Source organism: Sinohyriopsis cumingii, chromosome 11, assembly GCF_028554795.1.
Source record: "Sinohyriopsis cumingii isolate HCF-2022 chromosome 11, ASM2855479v2, whole genome shotgun sequence".
In the NCBI taxonomy this organism is placed as follows: Eukaryota; Metazoa; Mollusca; class Bivalvia; order Unionida; family Unionidae; genus Sinohyriopsis; species Sinohyriopsis cumingii.
This window is the reverse complement of record NC_142971.1, coordinates 7,886,577-7,903,524: the sequence shown is the minus strand read 5'-3', so window position 1 is coordinate 7,903,524 and position 16,948 is coordinate 7,886,577. Positions and strand designations below refer to the sequence as shown.

The 16,948-nt window shown below is 35.4% G+C and overlaps 1 protein-coding gene across 4 annotated transcripts in view; it reads left to right on the top strand.

The window, feature by feature from the left end:
* Positions 1-3,756: 3,756 nt before the first annotated feature.
* LOC149787575 (uncharacterized) overlaps positions 3,757-16,948 on the top strand; it is a 106,579-nt gene continuing 93,387 nt past the window's right edge. For 3 of the 4 annotated variants that reach the window (XM_089973743.1, XM_089973741.1, XM_089973738.1), the window contains exon 1: positions 3,757-4,314. In XM_089973743.1, coding sequence (XP_089829869.1) covers positions 4,174-4,314 — 141 coding nt within the window. In that variant the 5' untranslated portion in view covers positions 3,757-4,173. The remainder of the gene's footprint in view (positions 4,315-16,948) is intronic. The other variant, XM_089973742.1, reaches the window with a different exon arrangement.

Below are 16,948 nucleotides of genomic sequence, written 5' to 3'. Positions count from 1 at the left end.
AGTTGTGTGGTCCACTTGTCTCGATCTTATAGGAACAGTGTTCAAATTTGGACAACTTGATTTCGATTGGATGCGGTAGCTTGCCGCCGCATCGAATAAAATTCACAGACCCGAAGAACCGAAATACCTGAACTATTTACCAAGGTGTAGATAGGGTTAACACGTCGGAACCTTGGCTAGCGAAGATGGGTATGCAGAGTCTTAAAGGCAAGTGTAAAATGGCCGTATGATGTGCAGCCGATGTATTGAGTATTGTTGCAAAGGCGGGAAACTCACACGACACTACTCTCTGCTTGTTGTGTTTTCTCCGGATGGCTTAATGTGGAAGTTCTGTTTTGATTTAATTAATTTTTGTGAAGTTCTGCCACCTTTTGATTGACGTGATAGATGAGCATTTCTCTCTCTAAGCTTCCCGGCTGGCATGCCTGTTGCTTTTTTTCTTTTTTCTCCAACAATGTAACATTATTTTGTAGACTGTGAGACAGTATTGAGGATCAATTTGTAATATACTTCTATAAGAGGTAAATAAATTGATAGTAAATATATTTTTTTATCAATGAGGTCAACTCATTTGGAAATAATATACCATCTGCATCAGTGGTACTCATGATGAACAAATTATTGTAAATACAGAATTAACAAAAAATAAGTGACACATACTTAAATGCATTCAACAAACAAAATACATCATGAATGAATTTGCGACCATGTATTACGATATCTTCAATGAAAAACCGTCTTTAAAGATAATGATCATACGATTTTGTTTTGAACACATTTGGATTGGTTTCGAATCTAGTGATTTGGGGAAGCGCATTACATAGAATTGCACCCGAGTAAGTTAATAATCGTTTACATCATTTGTTTTGAAAATGGTGTTCTGCAATGACCATTGAAACTAGTCTCAGTAGAAAACCACTGATTCCCTTTAACTGCAGAGTCTTGAACAATCTCAGTCTTCAATGACCAAATTTTCAAATTAGCCTCTGTGCGGACAATGCAGGATATACGACTGGCACAGTTTTCATTTAGGACAAACTGGACATCAGTGGAAGACTTCTGGCAAAAACTCCATGTCAGTAGGATTCTCCTTGCGAAATGAGTAGTGATAATACAAGTTTTAATATGGCCACAGAAGCAGCCATTTTGGATAATAAGAGAGTTTACCACAGGAACAATAGGATTAACAGCTTTTACACATAGGGTTCTGACACAGCCATCCTTTATGTATGCGTATGACTATAGATTGACGAAATGCATACACATAGTAAGAGTCTAGTAATAACTAGTATTGTGTGTACATGAAAGTGTATTCTTCCTGATTATTCCTAGACGAAAAGAAAGACGAGAACATTTTAAAATACAATAGTTCGCTAGCTAACAATTTTATGACAATTGTGGTATATTATGACACTATGGACGACATAAATTTAATTCTCTGTCTGAATCAAGAAAAGTGCATATTCATAAGCAGCTTGTTGTTTAGTGACTTGAATGTAGATGGTTAATTGACACGTGCTCCATTACATATATCTGGTCTAATTGCTTTATATCAGTTTCCTCTTCCCTGCACCTAGGGTATGGGCTCACTACTTAAATATACGAACTAATTGCCCCTGTATAAATATGTAGGCTGAGGTGTAATTAGTGATATCAATATCGGTTAAATAAACATAGGCCGATCCGGTTTAACTCTTTGCGTGACGTTTGGAAACTTTGTTGTTTTTATTTTTACTTTAAAAACTCGTGAATGAGAATTGAACCTTACATCCAGACTTTTCAATTCAAGATTGTGCCTTGAACCTTTCGTCCAGACTTTTCAATTCAAGATTGTGCCTTGAACCTTTCGTCCAGACTTTTCAATTCAAGATTGTGCCTTGAACCTTTCGTCCAGACTTTTCAATTCAAGATTGTGCCTTGAACCTTTCGTCCAGACTTTTCAATTCAAGATTGTGCCTTGAACCTTTCGTCCAGATTTTTCAATTCAAGATTGTGCCTTGAACCTTTCGTCCAGATTTTTCAATTCAAGATTGTGCCTTGAACCTTTCGTCCAGATTTTTCAACTCATAAATGTTGAAGACGAACAAAAATTTATAAAGAAGAGCCATTATGTCATGAAAGCTTGATTGATAACTTATAAAATTTCAACTCAATCAGAAAACTTGCTTCTTTATATTGTTTCCTTTCCGAAATGAAGGAATAAGAACAAAGATTCTCATCGGCTGCACGACAACTCAAACATTTTTCTTCCAACATCCATATTATTGCAGTGTTTTTACTAAATGATCGCACCATGACATTCCTGCCATGTTGACGGCAACTGATATATGAGCAACTTTTATGTTAACTGTTTTGCCTTGCGTACCGTCAATTATCATATCTCACTTTTCTGTTCTTTTCCCTTGAAGCTTAATTTACTTCAGGCGTACTTCCAATTCTATCTGTGCTCCTTTTTCAATGTACTATACATATACTTTTAATTGTTTATAACTTTTTAGGGATCATTTGTCATCACACCATCTGTCATGTCTTAACCTGTGCTGTGTTTTAGTTAGCATAATTCTACTTTTAATATAAGTCATTTTTTTAAAAAGAATCATTAGAGCTTATTCTTATTATTGTTTTAATCATACCGACTAAAAATATATCTACTCTTATCTCGGCACTCATTCACGTGTGACATAGCTGTAACAAACACCTGTAATGAAATATTGCAACAGAACCGCACAGTCCGTGAGGAACTTCACGAACGACCACAAAACTGGACATTATCTGCACAGAATTATGATGGACATGTTAGTGGAGGTAAAAAGGAACCCTAAATATTAATCTTAAGATAAAAAGGGGATAGAGATGATCCGTCTAGCTGAAGCTACATTTTACTTTTTTAGTTAAAATAATGAAAAAGAAAATGTTTCTAGTATTGAAATTAAATCATGCCCTCTACAAAAGACACAATGAAATATTCTTGCACAAATTAATTTAATTTGAATATTTACTCATTATCATATAGTTACTCAGATAAAACGACTACCTCTGTACAAAGAACAGATTTTTCAGTTCGTCGCATCTGTCTTTCCATAACATATTTCTACAAAACCGCAATGTTTATTTAGTCCATTCGACTGTATATGATAATGTTTATTTAGCTCATTCGAATATATATATATATATATATATATATATATATATATATATATATATATATATATATATATATATATATATATATATGATCACATTCAAGATAGCTCTCAAAACTCACTTATTTCGACTGCAAGAACAAACTTAAAGACCTAATAATGTTTCCTACCTTAAATATTCTCAGCATGTTTTTTTTAATGTTTTCTAATTTCATGGTGTTTTTTTTTCTTAATCATATCATTATATGTTTTTTATCTTATAGGTGTTGTCTAATGTTGTAATGCGCTTAGAGCTTCTAAAGATTAGGCGCTATACAAAGTCCTAATCATTATTATTATTATTATTATTATATATATATATATATATATATATATATATATATATATATATATATATATATATATATATATATAATTTTGATTCCAATTGTTTTTGCTTAACAATTTACTTGAATGAAAAATCACAGCTATCGGAGAAGAGTAATGTATATAAACTGTGCATTTATTTTCCAATCGAACGTGTAACCAAATGCATTGATTGATTTTTATGTCGAACTAATACCTAGCGATAAGCCATTAGACTGTGGCCTTACGGTAACGGATACGTTCACATTTCTTGACTGACATTCCGTTCAATTCACAGTGTGTTGTAAGGAAGACTTACGGAGGCGTTTCCTCAATAGTTTTGCTTAGGATGTGTACTGAATATAAACATTGCAATGAGAGTAATAATAGTAAGTGATTGTTATTGCTGATCGTTTTGTGTCTTGATCGATCATGTCGAAATAAAACATTTGGCGGCCGATAAAAAAGCGAGAAGGGAAAACATGTTTATCGAATATTCAGCTCGGATTTAATGAGATTATATGTGATGATTCCTTTACGTACCAATGGCTATTTGACGTGACAAAACTTAATGCGTTTAGAGTAAGCTGTTTTCCCTTGACTTGATTGTCATGTATATGCAGTACCTTTATTTCGTAATTACCGAGGACAAAACGCTCAGTCTAGGGATTGCTGAGGTTCGAAGATGAAACACAAACAAAATCAGGAAGAAAACGCAGGCGACGAGACCGCCTGGGATTTTACAAATTTCACAGAGCTTCACGTTGTAGCCAATGGTTGGCTTCAAGAGGCCATGCTAAATGAACGAAATAAAAGGTGGAGAAAGGTATACTTAATACTGCATTATTTGCTTCTTCGCCTGAAAATATATATATATATATATATATATATATATATATATATATATATATATATATATATATATATATATATATATATATATATATATATATATATATATATGTGTGTGTGTGTGTGTGTAAACCGAGCCAGCTCGGCCAGTCCATTAATATATTAATATTCACCGCTTATATATCCCGGTATATCTCTTAGTATTTTTATACATTATTTATGGATGTCTCAGCTTTTCTTTTGCACACAGAACACGCTTCTTACATTGTGATTTTATTTTTTTTTTACGACAAGGAAGGCTCATCAAATAATCACTGCTGCTTAGAGAAGTGAACATTTTTCGCATACTTGATTTTAGTTTGTTTTTTCTTTTCTTCTGTAAATGAACAAAGCATAGTTCTGTCTGTTTACTATCTGAGCAATGGTCTCCGAGTGACCGAGTGGTCTAAAGCGCTCTCCGTTACGGATAACTACAATCTCACCTCTGTCTGCGTAGGTTCGAGTCTCGGATTCGGCCAATGTAGGTATGTGAGAAAGCTTGCCAGTAGCTTCTCGTGGGTCGGGGGTTCTTTCCGGGGGTGTTCTCGGGTTCTTCCTCCACCATTAACACTGACCGCCATGTATAGCATATCGTGTGCTGACAAATGGCGTTAAACCCCACAACAACAACTACTATTTAAGCAAACGTGTGTATCACGAGTCTGTTATCTTTCACTGAAATATTTTCATCATATCTTTTTATTTTATTTTAATTACACTTTAAATTAGCTAACTAATTAGATCACTATTTATTCTCCTTTATAATCCATACTTCAAATTTATTTTTATTAATACGAACAAAGAAGTAATGTGATATGCTAAGGAAAAGCTCAAAGCTGTACTCGTATGAAATATACACAGACATAGTGTCTGAAATATACACGGTCATATTGTCTGAAATATGCACAGTCATATTGTCTGAAATATGCACACAGATATCTCGTCTGAAAATACACACAATTATATTGTCTGAAATATGCACAGTCATATTGTCTGAAATATGCACGGTCATATTGTCTGAAATATGCACACAGATATCTCGTCTGAAAATACACACAGATATCTCGCCTGAAAATACACACAATTATATTGTCTGAAATATGCACGATCTTATTGTCCGAAATATGCACACAGTTATCTCGTCTGAAAATACACACAATTATATTGTCTGAAATGTACAGTCATATTGTCTGAACAATATAAGATCATATTGCCTGAAATATACACAGCCATATTGTCGGAAATTTACACAATCTTACTGTATGAAACACACGTGGCCATACTGTCTGAAAATATAGTCATCTTATCGGAAATAAACACTCATAAAGAATTTATTACTTGCATATCTTAGTTCAAATTATAATACCAACATTAATAATGCAGTATAATTACGATGATATTTTCCATTGAAATTGCCAATACACGTCACTCGACTAAGCACATGAACTTACAAAGAGTGGTATTGATTATATGTCAGAGATTTGAATGTAGTATACAGTTCCAGTGGTTTCATGGGTAGAAAGAGCAATCACTAGCATTCATATAATAAGTGATTTTCAACACTTAGATGAATTAATATAATTAATTGTAATAAGTACTTAGTATCATGTTTACTTTTTCAAATCAGACTTGATTCATGTTTAAAACAGTGAAACTAATTGCTTTTTCACCCAGTACCAGTTGTTTGTCAGTGTATTTTATAACGTAATAAGATATTTCTAACAATTTGAATGAAGACGATGGTGAAAATTTTACTTTCGCTATCTGTTTGTTTGGAAATTGTTTACACTTAGTGCATTTCCACCCCCACCCCCTGAAAAGCATGTTTTATTTTAGCACAGAGAGAACAGCAAAGGGTCATAAAATAAAAGCTCTCCCCGTAACCCGCTACAACAATTTTATGTTGCAATTATTCTACACTGAAATCGTGTTTGCTACTTCTTCCTTATTCCCGAATCAATAAGGAATTAGTAACCAGCAATCGATTTAAAAAAAAGAAAAGAATGAGTAACCATACACGTATTCCCGATTCAAATTTCTTCACTTCCAGTTTGTTAGTTATTCCTTTTCCTGTTTCAAAAGGTAATTGTTTATCTCTTGCTTATTGATTAACAAAAATCCTACATCAAATTTGAACACTTTTCAGTGAAATCATCGCTATTATTCTAACCCAACTGGAGATATACGAGTGTTATTTTGGCACCAGCCATATGAAACTAAATACATGTAGATCACCGATTTATATGTAGGAAGGGTTCAGGATATTGTTAGGTATACATGTTCAGTAATTTGAGTTCGGATTCATTAGTTGTATTATGTATTTGAGTTGTTTGTTCTGGTGCATGACGCGAAGTATTAGTATTCGAAAAGCTTACTAATGACTCATGCAAATGTGAAACAAACAAAAGAATACTAGTGTGAAATTATGGATTAAATGAAAATTATTTGGAGTATTTACGAATTTAAGAAGTCTTCAGTTTACATCGGCTGTTGCTCTGAAGTCCCTGGAAATGGGTAAACAAGCATACGGGTGCCGGATATGAAACCCATGTACAATGTGGTTTAATTCTATCAATCTTTTGTACTAAATGAACCCCTACTTAAAGGACTTTGATATCAACGCCTCTTGGACAATATCTAGTTAGGAATGTGTTCTAGAAGCAGGAAAGTTGTAAACAAAATTGTCGAATCGATTTCGAGAAACAGGGGGCTCAATATATGATAGGTAGAACAAAGCCCACAAGGAGATCACGTCTTCATTTCACATGTGGACACTGGAGTTCACCCCCAAAATGATTTTGATATCGATAGTTCTTTTGAACTTGTGTACGTAGGGATAAATTTGACTCCCAAAAGAAGCATTGACGGAGTTCGTCGAGAACAATCTGAGAAATTTGAGTCTTTATGGATATCGGCAGTATTCAAGCCTTACCGTCCTTGGGCAGATTGCACTCCGATTTTGCGATTCGTGAACCCTTATTTAAAGACCTTTAATTTCAACTCCTGTTTCACAGTTCCTCATTAGAATACTGTCCCAACAGTATTCAGACGTAAAATAAAATTCCTCGAGCCGAAATTGGAGCTAAGTATATGTTGAGAACAGACAGCACATCCCGTAAGATTATTTAATTTTACGTTGTTACATGGGCCCTAACATCCCCACTTTAAGGAGTTTTGATATGGAACCTTCTTTGAGAGGATATATCCATGAATAGTGTCGACCCACAGAAACCCCTACTTAGAGGATTTTAATTTCAACGCCTCTTGGAGAGTGTCTAGCTATGGATCAGTTCCAACAGTAAGAAATGCTTAAAGAAAATTCGTCCGCCGAGTTTTACAAAAATAGTGAGCTCAACATAAAGCAGGTATAAAAAGCCCTCTTTAGTCCATGTTCGGACCCTACAGTTCACCCCTAAAATGCTTTTGACATGGATCATTCTTTGATAGCTTCTATGTAGGTATATTGACTCTCAAAAGAAGAGCTGACCAAGTTAGCGCAGAGCAATCAGCGAAATGGGAAGGTCGTTATGGATACCGATTTTATTAAAGCATCTGCCTATGGAGAGATTTAAGCCACATTTTGCGATCTGTGAACCCTTATTTACAGAAAATTCATTGCAACCCATGTTTCACAGTTCTTATTTAGGGGTCTGTTCCAACAACAGCCAAAAAGTTAATTTAAAAATATTCGTGAAGACAATTTTAAGACATTGTGGGCTATATATTTGGGGAGGTATTACAACACATCCAGGAAGACAGTTAAATCTTCCGTATACACATGGGCACTAACATCCCCTCTTTAAAGAGTTTTGACATCGGCTCCACTTTTAGATTATATATTTAGGCATAGGAGTGACTCCCGATAGAAGTCTCAAACAATTTCGTCGAGATGAATCGGAGAAACTTCTGTGTACCGGGTGTGAAAAAAGTGGATGGATTCTATCAATAATTTGTACTTATTGAATCCATACCAAGAGGATTTTTATTAAACTTCGCTTGTAGAGTTTCAAGCTAGCAATCTGTTCCAACAGTAAGAAAAGTTTAAAGAAGACTTGTCGAACTGATTTCGAGAAACTGGGAGCTAAATATATTTCTGGTATAACGAAGGACACAATGAGATCGATTATTCAGTCCAAATGTGGACCATACAGATCACCACTAAAATTATTTTGGCATGGGTTGTTCTTGTATAGATTGTACATAGGGATATCTTTGACATGCACAAGTACATACGAGCTTCGTCGATAGCATCGGAGAAATAGGAGGGTATTCACTGATACCTGAAATAATAAACCATTACAGTCGCTGGACAGATTGTGAAGAATCTTGCGGTGAATGCACTCCTACTTAGAGAATGTGATTTCAACCCCTGTTTTACTGTTCCTAGTTAGGGTTTTGTTACAACAGTAGACAAAGTTAATTTTCAAAGAAATTTGTCTTGTCGATTTCAAGAAATCGGGTCAAAATAACGGTAGATGTTTACAATGTATGCTGTAAGATGAATGAATATTACGTACACACATGGACAATCGTTCTTTAAGGAGTTTTGAGATGAATACTTCTTTGACATTTTACCTAAAAGGGTATTGCCAACCCACGAAAGAAGTCCTGACGAATGTCGCCTTGAGGAATCAGCGAAATAAAGGCAACTTATGGGTTCCAGATACGAAACTCACGTACAATGTGGACCAATTCAATTACTGTTCTTTTACTAAGCGAACTTCTACTTAGATGAGTTTTATTTCAGCGTCTCTTGGCGGTTTCTAGTTAAAGATCTGTTCCAACAGTAGGAACATTTTAAAATAAATGCGTCTATATTTGGTAGGTATAATAAAGCCCAATAGAACAACATCACTTCATTCTATATGTGGAGCCTACATTTCACCCTAAAATGATTTTGACATGGATCGTTCTTTCGAAGTTTGTACATAGGGACATTTTTGACACGCACGTAAGTGTCGACAAAGTTCGCCAAGGGCAATCGGTGAGATAGGAGGTCTTTATAGATACCGGTAGTATTCAACCATTATGTCTTTGGGCAGATTATAGCCAAATTTTACGATGCGTGAACCCATACTTAGAGAATTTTGAATTCGTCCATGAATGGCAGTTCCTCGTTACGAATCCATTTCAACAAGAGACAAAGTTAATAAACATTCATCTAGCCGATTTGGAGAAATTGCGGGCTACATTTATGGGAGGGGTGCAGCGCATGTAGTGAGAGGGTTAAATTTTGCGAATTCACATGGGCCGTAACATCCCATCCTTGAACAGTTTTACATCAACACGTATTTGATATCTTATCCATGGGATATGATCGACCCACGAAGAAATCTTGGTGAATTTCGTCGAGACAAATCCGAGCAATGAGAGGCAACTTATGGATACAGGGTATGAAAGCACGTATAATGAGGATATATTATATTAATATTTTGTACTAACGAAACCATTACTTAGAGGATTTTAATTTGAACGAATCTTGGAGAAAATGTGTACATCAGATTTTGGTAGATAGGGAGCTCACTACATATTAGGTATAACAGTATAACAAAGTCCACAAGGAGCATACCCCTTCAGTACATAAGTAGACCCTACAGTTCACCCCTAAAATGATTTTGACATGGCCCATTCTTTGAACGTTCGTATGAAGAGACATATTTCCCTCCCAAAAGAAGTACTGACGACGATCGCCGAGATCAATCTGAGAAATAGATGGTCTTTATGGATACTATCAGTATTCAAACGTCGCAGTCTTCGTGCAGATTGCAGTAAAAAGTTTGCTCTCCTACCTAAAGAATTTCGATTTTAATCTCCGTTCCACAGTTCAGTATTAGTGATCGTTACCAACCGTAGCCAAAGCTGAGTTTTATGGGTACTGGGTATGAAAAACACGCACAATATGGATGATTGTATCAATATTTTGTACTAGCGGCAAACGTTAGATCGAAGGATATTTCCGACCACGGAAGAGATCAATCAGCGAAATGAGGGGCAACATATACGTACCACACATCTGCATAGATCAGCTCGCCTTTCATTAGCTTTAATAACACAAAACAGACACCTTGTTTTTGCATTTTCACACTTTTTTTCATCTGATATTTACCAAATTAATAAACTTTTTATCAGTCATTGAACCCTGTCATATATATATATATATATATATATATATATATATATATATATATATATATATATATATATATATATATATCTGTGTGTGTGTGTGTGTGTGTTCTAGCTCTCATGCGCCAGCGCTCTTATCAACTTTTCCATGAAGTCATCCCACATGTAATGTAGCGCAGTCGATGGTAAGGGCTCAAGGTGCACGGGAACATTCTTTGAAATTGAAAATTAACACTCAGCTAAATACACACATTTACTGGATTTTTATTTATAAATGCAAGGTATATACATGAAATCGTAATTACAAATTGACAGCAGTGTACGAGAGAGAACAACGCCGATCCCACATCCCATATTATAGCATATATTATATGTATGGATGCACGATACTATGAAGAGATTTACACATAATTACGCTAATACAATCAAAACGTTTAGAGTATTATAATTCCTTCTTTGTATGAATCGAATCTTTGCCGCGAGTAACGACACTCATCATCAGTTAGAGAGCATGCGCAAGCGCTCTTATCAACTGGGCAATACAATCATCCTCACCCCCTCCAAAAAAAAAAAAAAAAAAAAAAACCAAACTACCAAGCAAAACAATAATAGCCAAAAAGTCAGCGGAAATGGCTTGAGGTGCACGGTAAACTAGGCATGCAGAAATGAACAGTCGAGTCAATACAGAACGACTGAATTTCTGTTTAGAAAGGTAAGGCATATACTTGAAAACTTGAATTACCAATCCACATTTATATACAAGAGAGAGTGGATAGCGCTTATACCTGTATCCCACGTGATTTGAACCTATACATGATTTTATGAAAGAAATCGACATAGAATGACACAAGATAATGAAAAATATTTGAGAGTTAAAACTGTAATAAACAGGAATCGAACCCGTGCCCCATTCCGTGCTATCGTCACTACTGTTAAATCTAAATAAAGAACTCTTTGTAGTACAATAATCTTTGTATTGTTCCTTTAATTACCCATATGTACAACAGAGCTAGTGCTGCCACAATCAAGACATGTCCCTACAACACGAGTAATTAAAAACAGCGTTCATGCTCTAACAATTTTGGGGACGCAAATAGACACTTAGCGTATATACTCGGTTATAAGTCGAGTCCAACTGCAAACTGCATCTGCCGTCGCATAATGCACCGACAGATCTGGGCCTGTGTAGTTTATTAGGAATAATTAGTAAAATAAACAACATAGACCCTGATCTTTAGGCGTATTATATTATAGGAGATCGGAATCTCTATTGTTTGCAGTTTGACTTGACTTACAAGCGAGTAGAGACGATAATACATTGATCTATTTGTACATGGTGGTGGTGGTGGTAGGCCGCGATAGCTCATTTGCAAGTGTCAGACACATAATCCAAGGGTCGCATGTATGATGCCTTATTGTGTTCATAGTTAAGGTACTAATAGCTACATGGGGCGTTAAAACCAACTTAACCAAAGAAACAGCTAAAATAAATCATGTTCCCAGATGTGTATTACGACCGACATAAAACGTCTGAACAGCTACAGAAAAAGCACTTGAGCTATTCTCGTTTCAAAGTGATTTGAAAGTTTGTTTTCTTTTGGATCATAAATCTTCTATTCACGCAGACAACACGGGTTAAAGAACTTTTGTAAGACCTGGTTTGGTAACACAAAAGACACTAATTGAACAGATTGTAACATGGAGTTTCCATCTTAAACACAAAACACATTAACTGAACAGACTGTGACATGGGGTTTCCATCTTAAACTGCTTTAGAAATGTCGCAGGTGTTTTTCTCAAGCAAAGAGCTAAAATACTCAGCAGATAGCACGTGCCGTGTACAAGTGGGTTAAGAGGGTATTACATGTTTTGCAAAATATACAAGAGCCATTCCTGCTCAGAACTTACTGTAACAAGTATGAACATGGATTATTTTATTCCGGAACCGTGTATCATCCTTTCATAACAGAAACGTGCAGTTATATTGAGTCATACATGTTAACTATGCGTTGTAAGCATACATCTGAGTCAATAGGTATGACGTCTACCATATATCCAATTTAAGTTATCATGACTAACCATTTACCACCTGAATCTAAACTTCTCAGTATCTACTCGGGTTGATGTTATCCATATTACTCCCATACGACACACTGTACCAAGTGATTTATAAAACACTAACAAAATAAACGTTACCCGTGCCGTCTTCCTTTCCGTCGTTCTTTCAAAGATAAGTAACTGTAATATTTGGCTTGTACTTATATCTTTTTACTCGCTTATAAGTCCGAGTCAAAATAGAAACAACAACAGATCAGGTTCCATGTTGTTTGTTCTACTGATTCCTCCTAAAAGAAAACTGAACAGACACAGATCTGCCGGTGCATTATGTGCAATTTGAAGTTGGCACAGACTTATAGGCGAGTATACACATACTTGCTTGTTTTATTTGAGCCTTTTGTTTTGTCTTGTTTTGCTGTTGTTTTACGGTGGGGTGGGGGTTATGTATGGTTCGTCAAATCCGAATTTTAAATGTCTCCTCTTGAGCCTGACTGGAGTTTCGATTCAGCCACTAATATGCCAGATTCTCTACACTTTTAAACGTCAAACAAACACGTTTTTAAAATAATGTTCAGATATTGAACACAGTATTTCAGATTCGATATGCAAAATTATATGGAATGATAACATTGCATCTTCAAAGTAAAATGCCCGATTTGAGGACCTTATAGGAGTGCGGGACCATTGAAATTTTATATAGAAAGATAAAACCAAATACAAATACTTTTAAAAGGCAAAGCGTTAGACGTGCATGTGCAAATATGCAAGTCAGTAAACCTATTGAGGTTTTGTATAATCTACGTATGCTTGTTGGCTTTCGTTGTATATTTAGTTTTTAAGAAGGAGAGCGTATCTATTTTATCTGGATATAAAAGGGCCATAGAAGGTAAACGATTTTTATTCTCTGCATATTAATAACAACTGGCAGTTACCGACCTGTGAACTCTTTTATAACATGTCCCGTAACTCTACTGAAGTTAAATTTATGTATCAGTTAATGTTAAATACAATCATTGAAGGGCTTTCGGCACGCCAGCAAAATGTGATATAGTGTATGTATTAACATGAAATAGGTACGGTTTCATCCCAATTTTCTTCCATTAATTTTACTTTGGAAAAACATCAGCAAAACAACAGATACTCTTGGAGACTGTAACAGACCAAAGATCATTTTCAGAAATTTCAGATATCCTCTGCTCCTTCTAGGGGACGGAATGTGCCAGTTCCCAGTAAGAGCAAATCGCGTCTTTTTGAAGGTTCGCTCTAAGAGATATCAATGCGGATTCTAGTTCCCCGAAAAGATATTTTTCCATCAGGTTATCATCGGAAAACGGTCTTTGGCCGGTGACTGGGCATCGGTCGTAGGTCACTGGACACGAGTTAATCAGTCAGTGGGTACCGGGCTCGAGCGTCGGACACTAGCTGCCGGCCAACACACTTAGTGCAACCCAACATTGTAATTTAATTGACGGTTGGAGGACAAGGATTGGGTTGATAACTCTCCCCCCCACACACACACACACTTTAGTTATGGTATTATTTAATCACTATGGGGATAGGATGTAGGGCTTGGCTGTCCCATTTAGGGTGGAAAAGCCTACCTATGCTAATCAGGCTTTTGCCACCATATTGTATGTCTATAGAGTCAAGACGGAAAATCTTATGTTGAAAATGTCCATAGGTTTATCATGCATGGATCCGTCTGGGATACAATGCAAATTTAGCATGGGAAGAGATGATAGTTTTGTTTAAACGAGAATGACATGGTGGTTATAAGGAACAAGGAATTTTTGTTTAAATGGGATTTAATCTCTATTTTACATCCTACCCTGTGCGGTCAGTTGATGATTGGATGTTGGTCATTATGAACGGTGTGTTGAAAGTAAATGTGGGGTATTGGATAGAAAACAGCTGGGTGATGGTCACTCCAAACGAGCGTTGACTGCATGATGTTTGATAGTAGATAACTGGGTAATATTAACTCGGAACGGCGTTTTAGATAGCAGCTGATTCGGTGTTGTGAAATAGGATTTTTGGCGTTGGATAATAGATAACTAAGTGTTGGATAGTAGGTGTAGTTTAAAACATGTGATCCTATACATGCCCACACATGTTAAACCGGTTCACTTTTAACTTCGTTTACATAGAACTATTAAACTTAAAGTGGGGTGTGTGCATTTTATAAGCACTATACACTTCCTATAAATGAGGTATCTGTGACCCATATATAACGTTCCATTGCTTTTGTTGAAATTTATTTTTAAAACTCATATTTGGGTACTGTTCATGTCTCGCGTGCTTGGATCGTATCGAGAAATGATGCTAATTGGTGTGTGCCACTATTTGGCATCAATGCGACGCACAAAAGTGCAGTGACATATTTTAGGTTGTTCTCATATATTCGACTGGTGTTTTGAATATGTAAAAATGGAAGAACAACAAAATATGACACTTCAGGTTAGAGATTTACAAACAGTCATACAAAAATACCATTAAAATATGCATTGACTTGTTTTGAATATGATTTCCGTCGACACGAAGTTTTACTTTCTCCCTCTCTATTTTGGTTTGATTCTAATCTTTTTTTTTCTTTTTTTCTACAATAGAAACAATTAACTGTTCTGGGAATGAAATTGTCAGTCAGTGTCCTAAATCTAGGTTAGCAAATATGCAATATTCCCAAAGGCCGAGGCTAAGTCTGGGCAAAGATCGCAACGCTTGAAACAAAAAAAGCAACTGATGAATTAAAATTTGCCTGATTTAACACTGAATTTATTTTGAAATAAAATTTGTGGACATTAAGTACCCTTATAATATGATGATTGATTTTAAGACGGGAAAATAGAAGAAATGTATTAAGATTGTATCCACGTAACCCAACTATGTTTTTCTCTCTCCAACGGTCCTTTTCAGACATCGGACTACTAAATATTTTACAGTCAGAGAACAGTGTATTGGTGGAAGAATTAAAAAGAATAGAGCTCGAAATATTTTGAGATGAACCCTTTGACTTGCTAATTGATTTTTTTCCATTTTTTTTTATATTTCATAAATTTGTATCTCTGTTCTATAATTACCAACAAAATATTTACTTTTATTTGTATATACTGTATTTAATTTCCCCCTAGTAAAACAGCGTATGGACTCTTCCTGCGTTGTCATATGTGCCATATGTTGATTTAAATGAAATTACAAAACAACGATTAATTTCTCGAGTAATTTACAGATGGCAAAATTAAAATGCAATTAATTAAGGAAAATAAGCATCACAGAGCTTGGCAACTGTTCGGTACTGCTACTATCGCATAAATTGTCACATTTTTACATCCATCTGAAGCTGAAGTTTATGTTCTTATAGACCCCGTGTTGAACATGTTTTTTAGTCACTAATATCCATCTGAATACATATATTTTCACTGTGTGCACCCTTAACAACTTCCCGACATTTATGAAATTGACCATAGGGCAGAGTTTGGTTTGGTCTCCACAATAATGGCCTTGTAATTTTTAGTTACATTATCTACCTGAATGTAACAGGACTGAGATGCAGGGTGGAACGGTGTTTTCCTAATTCCTAAATTCACAATGTTATTCCATATATTCCATTAAAATGCCAATAATATTTTCTGTATCACATCGCAAAAAATTCACTTTTCTTATTTCATCTCATATCTTTGAATCATCTTTTGTGCATGTACTCATATCGCAAGTAAGTAATATTTGTGAGAAGCGAGTCTCACAGAAGTGTAAACATGTTTTTTAATATCATGTCAATTCTACAAGGTATGATTCATATACCACATACTTTTTTTTATTAAAAAAATTATGAAGTAGCGAGAACGCACATGTGCCAAAGAGAACCATCTCGCTCGGTGACAGTTTCTCATACTACGTCTACTTACTTCATATCGCTGAACCTGAAACTTATGAGTGTTTAACCTTTTTATCACATAGAATATAACATTTATCATTTATCCTATGTTATGTTGAACAGTGCTTTTTAGATAGCGTAATTTTCTAACTTAATTTCAATTCTCTGTGCCAAGGTATTGGAGTAAGTAGATTACACTGGTCAACAGTGAAATCATTACTGACTTGAAAAGGCCCTAATCTGTAGTATTTTGGTGTGCCGAACACGAATATAACCGTGAAAAATTTGTATTGGCTCTCGTTTTGAAGATATTCATATACCTCATTTTCTATGTTTCACTGTGTAAATTTCTCCAGTAGGACTGCAGCAACATCCGGAATAATGATGTAACATTGCATAATACCATCATGCTCACATCATCCACAGTTGATTGCATCATTTTCTGATGCAATGCAATACTAATGCCATGCGGCTGCTGAAGTAAGTTGACGTCAGCAGTGTACTATACATGTGT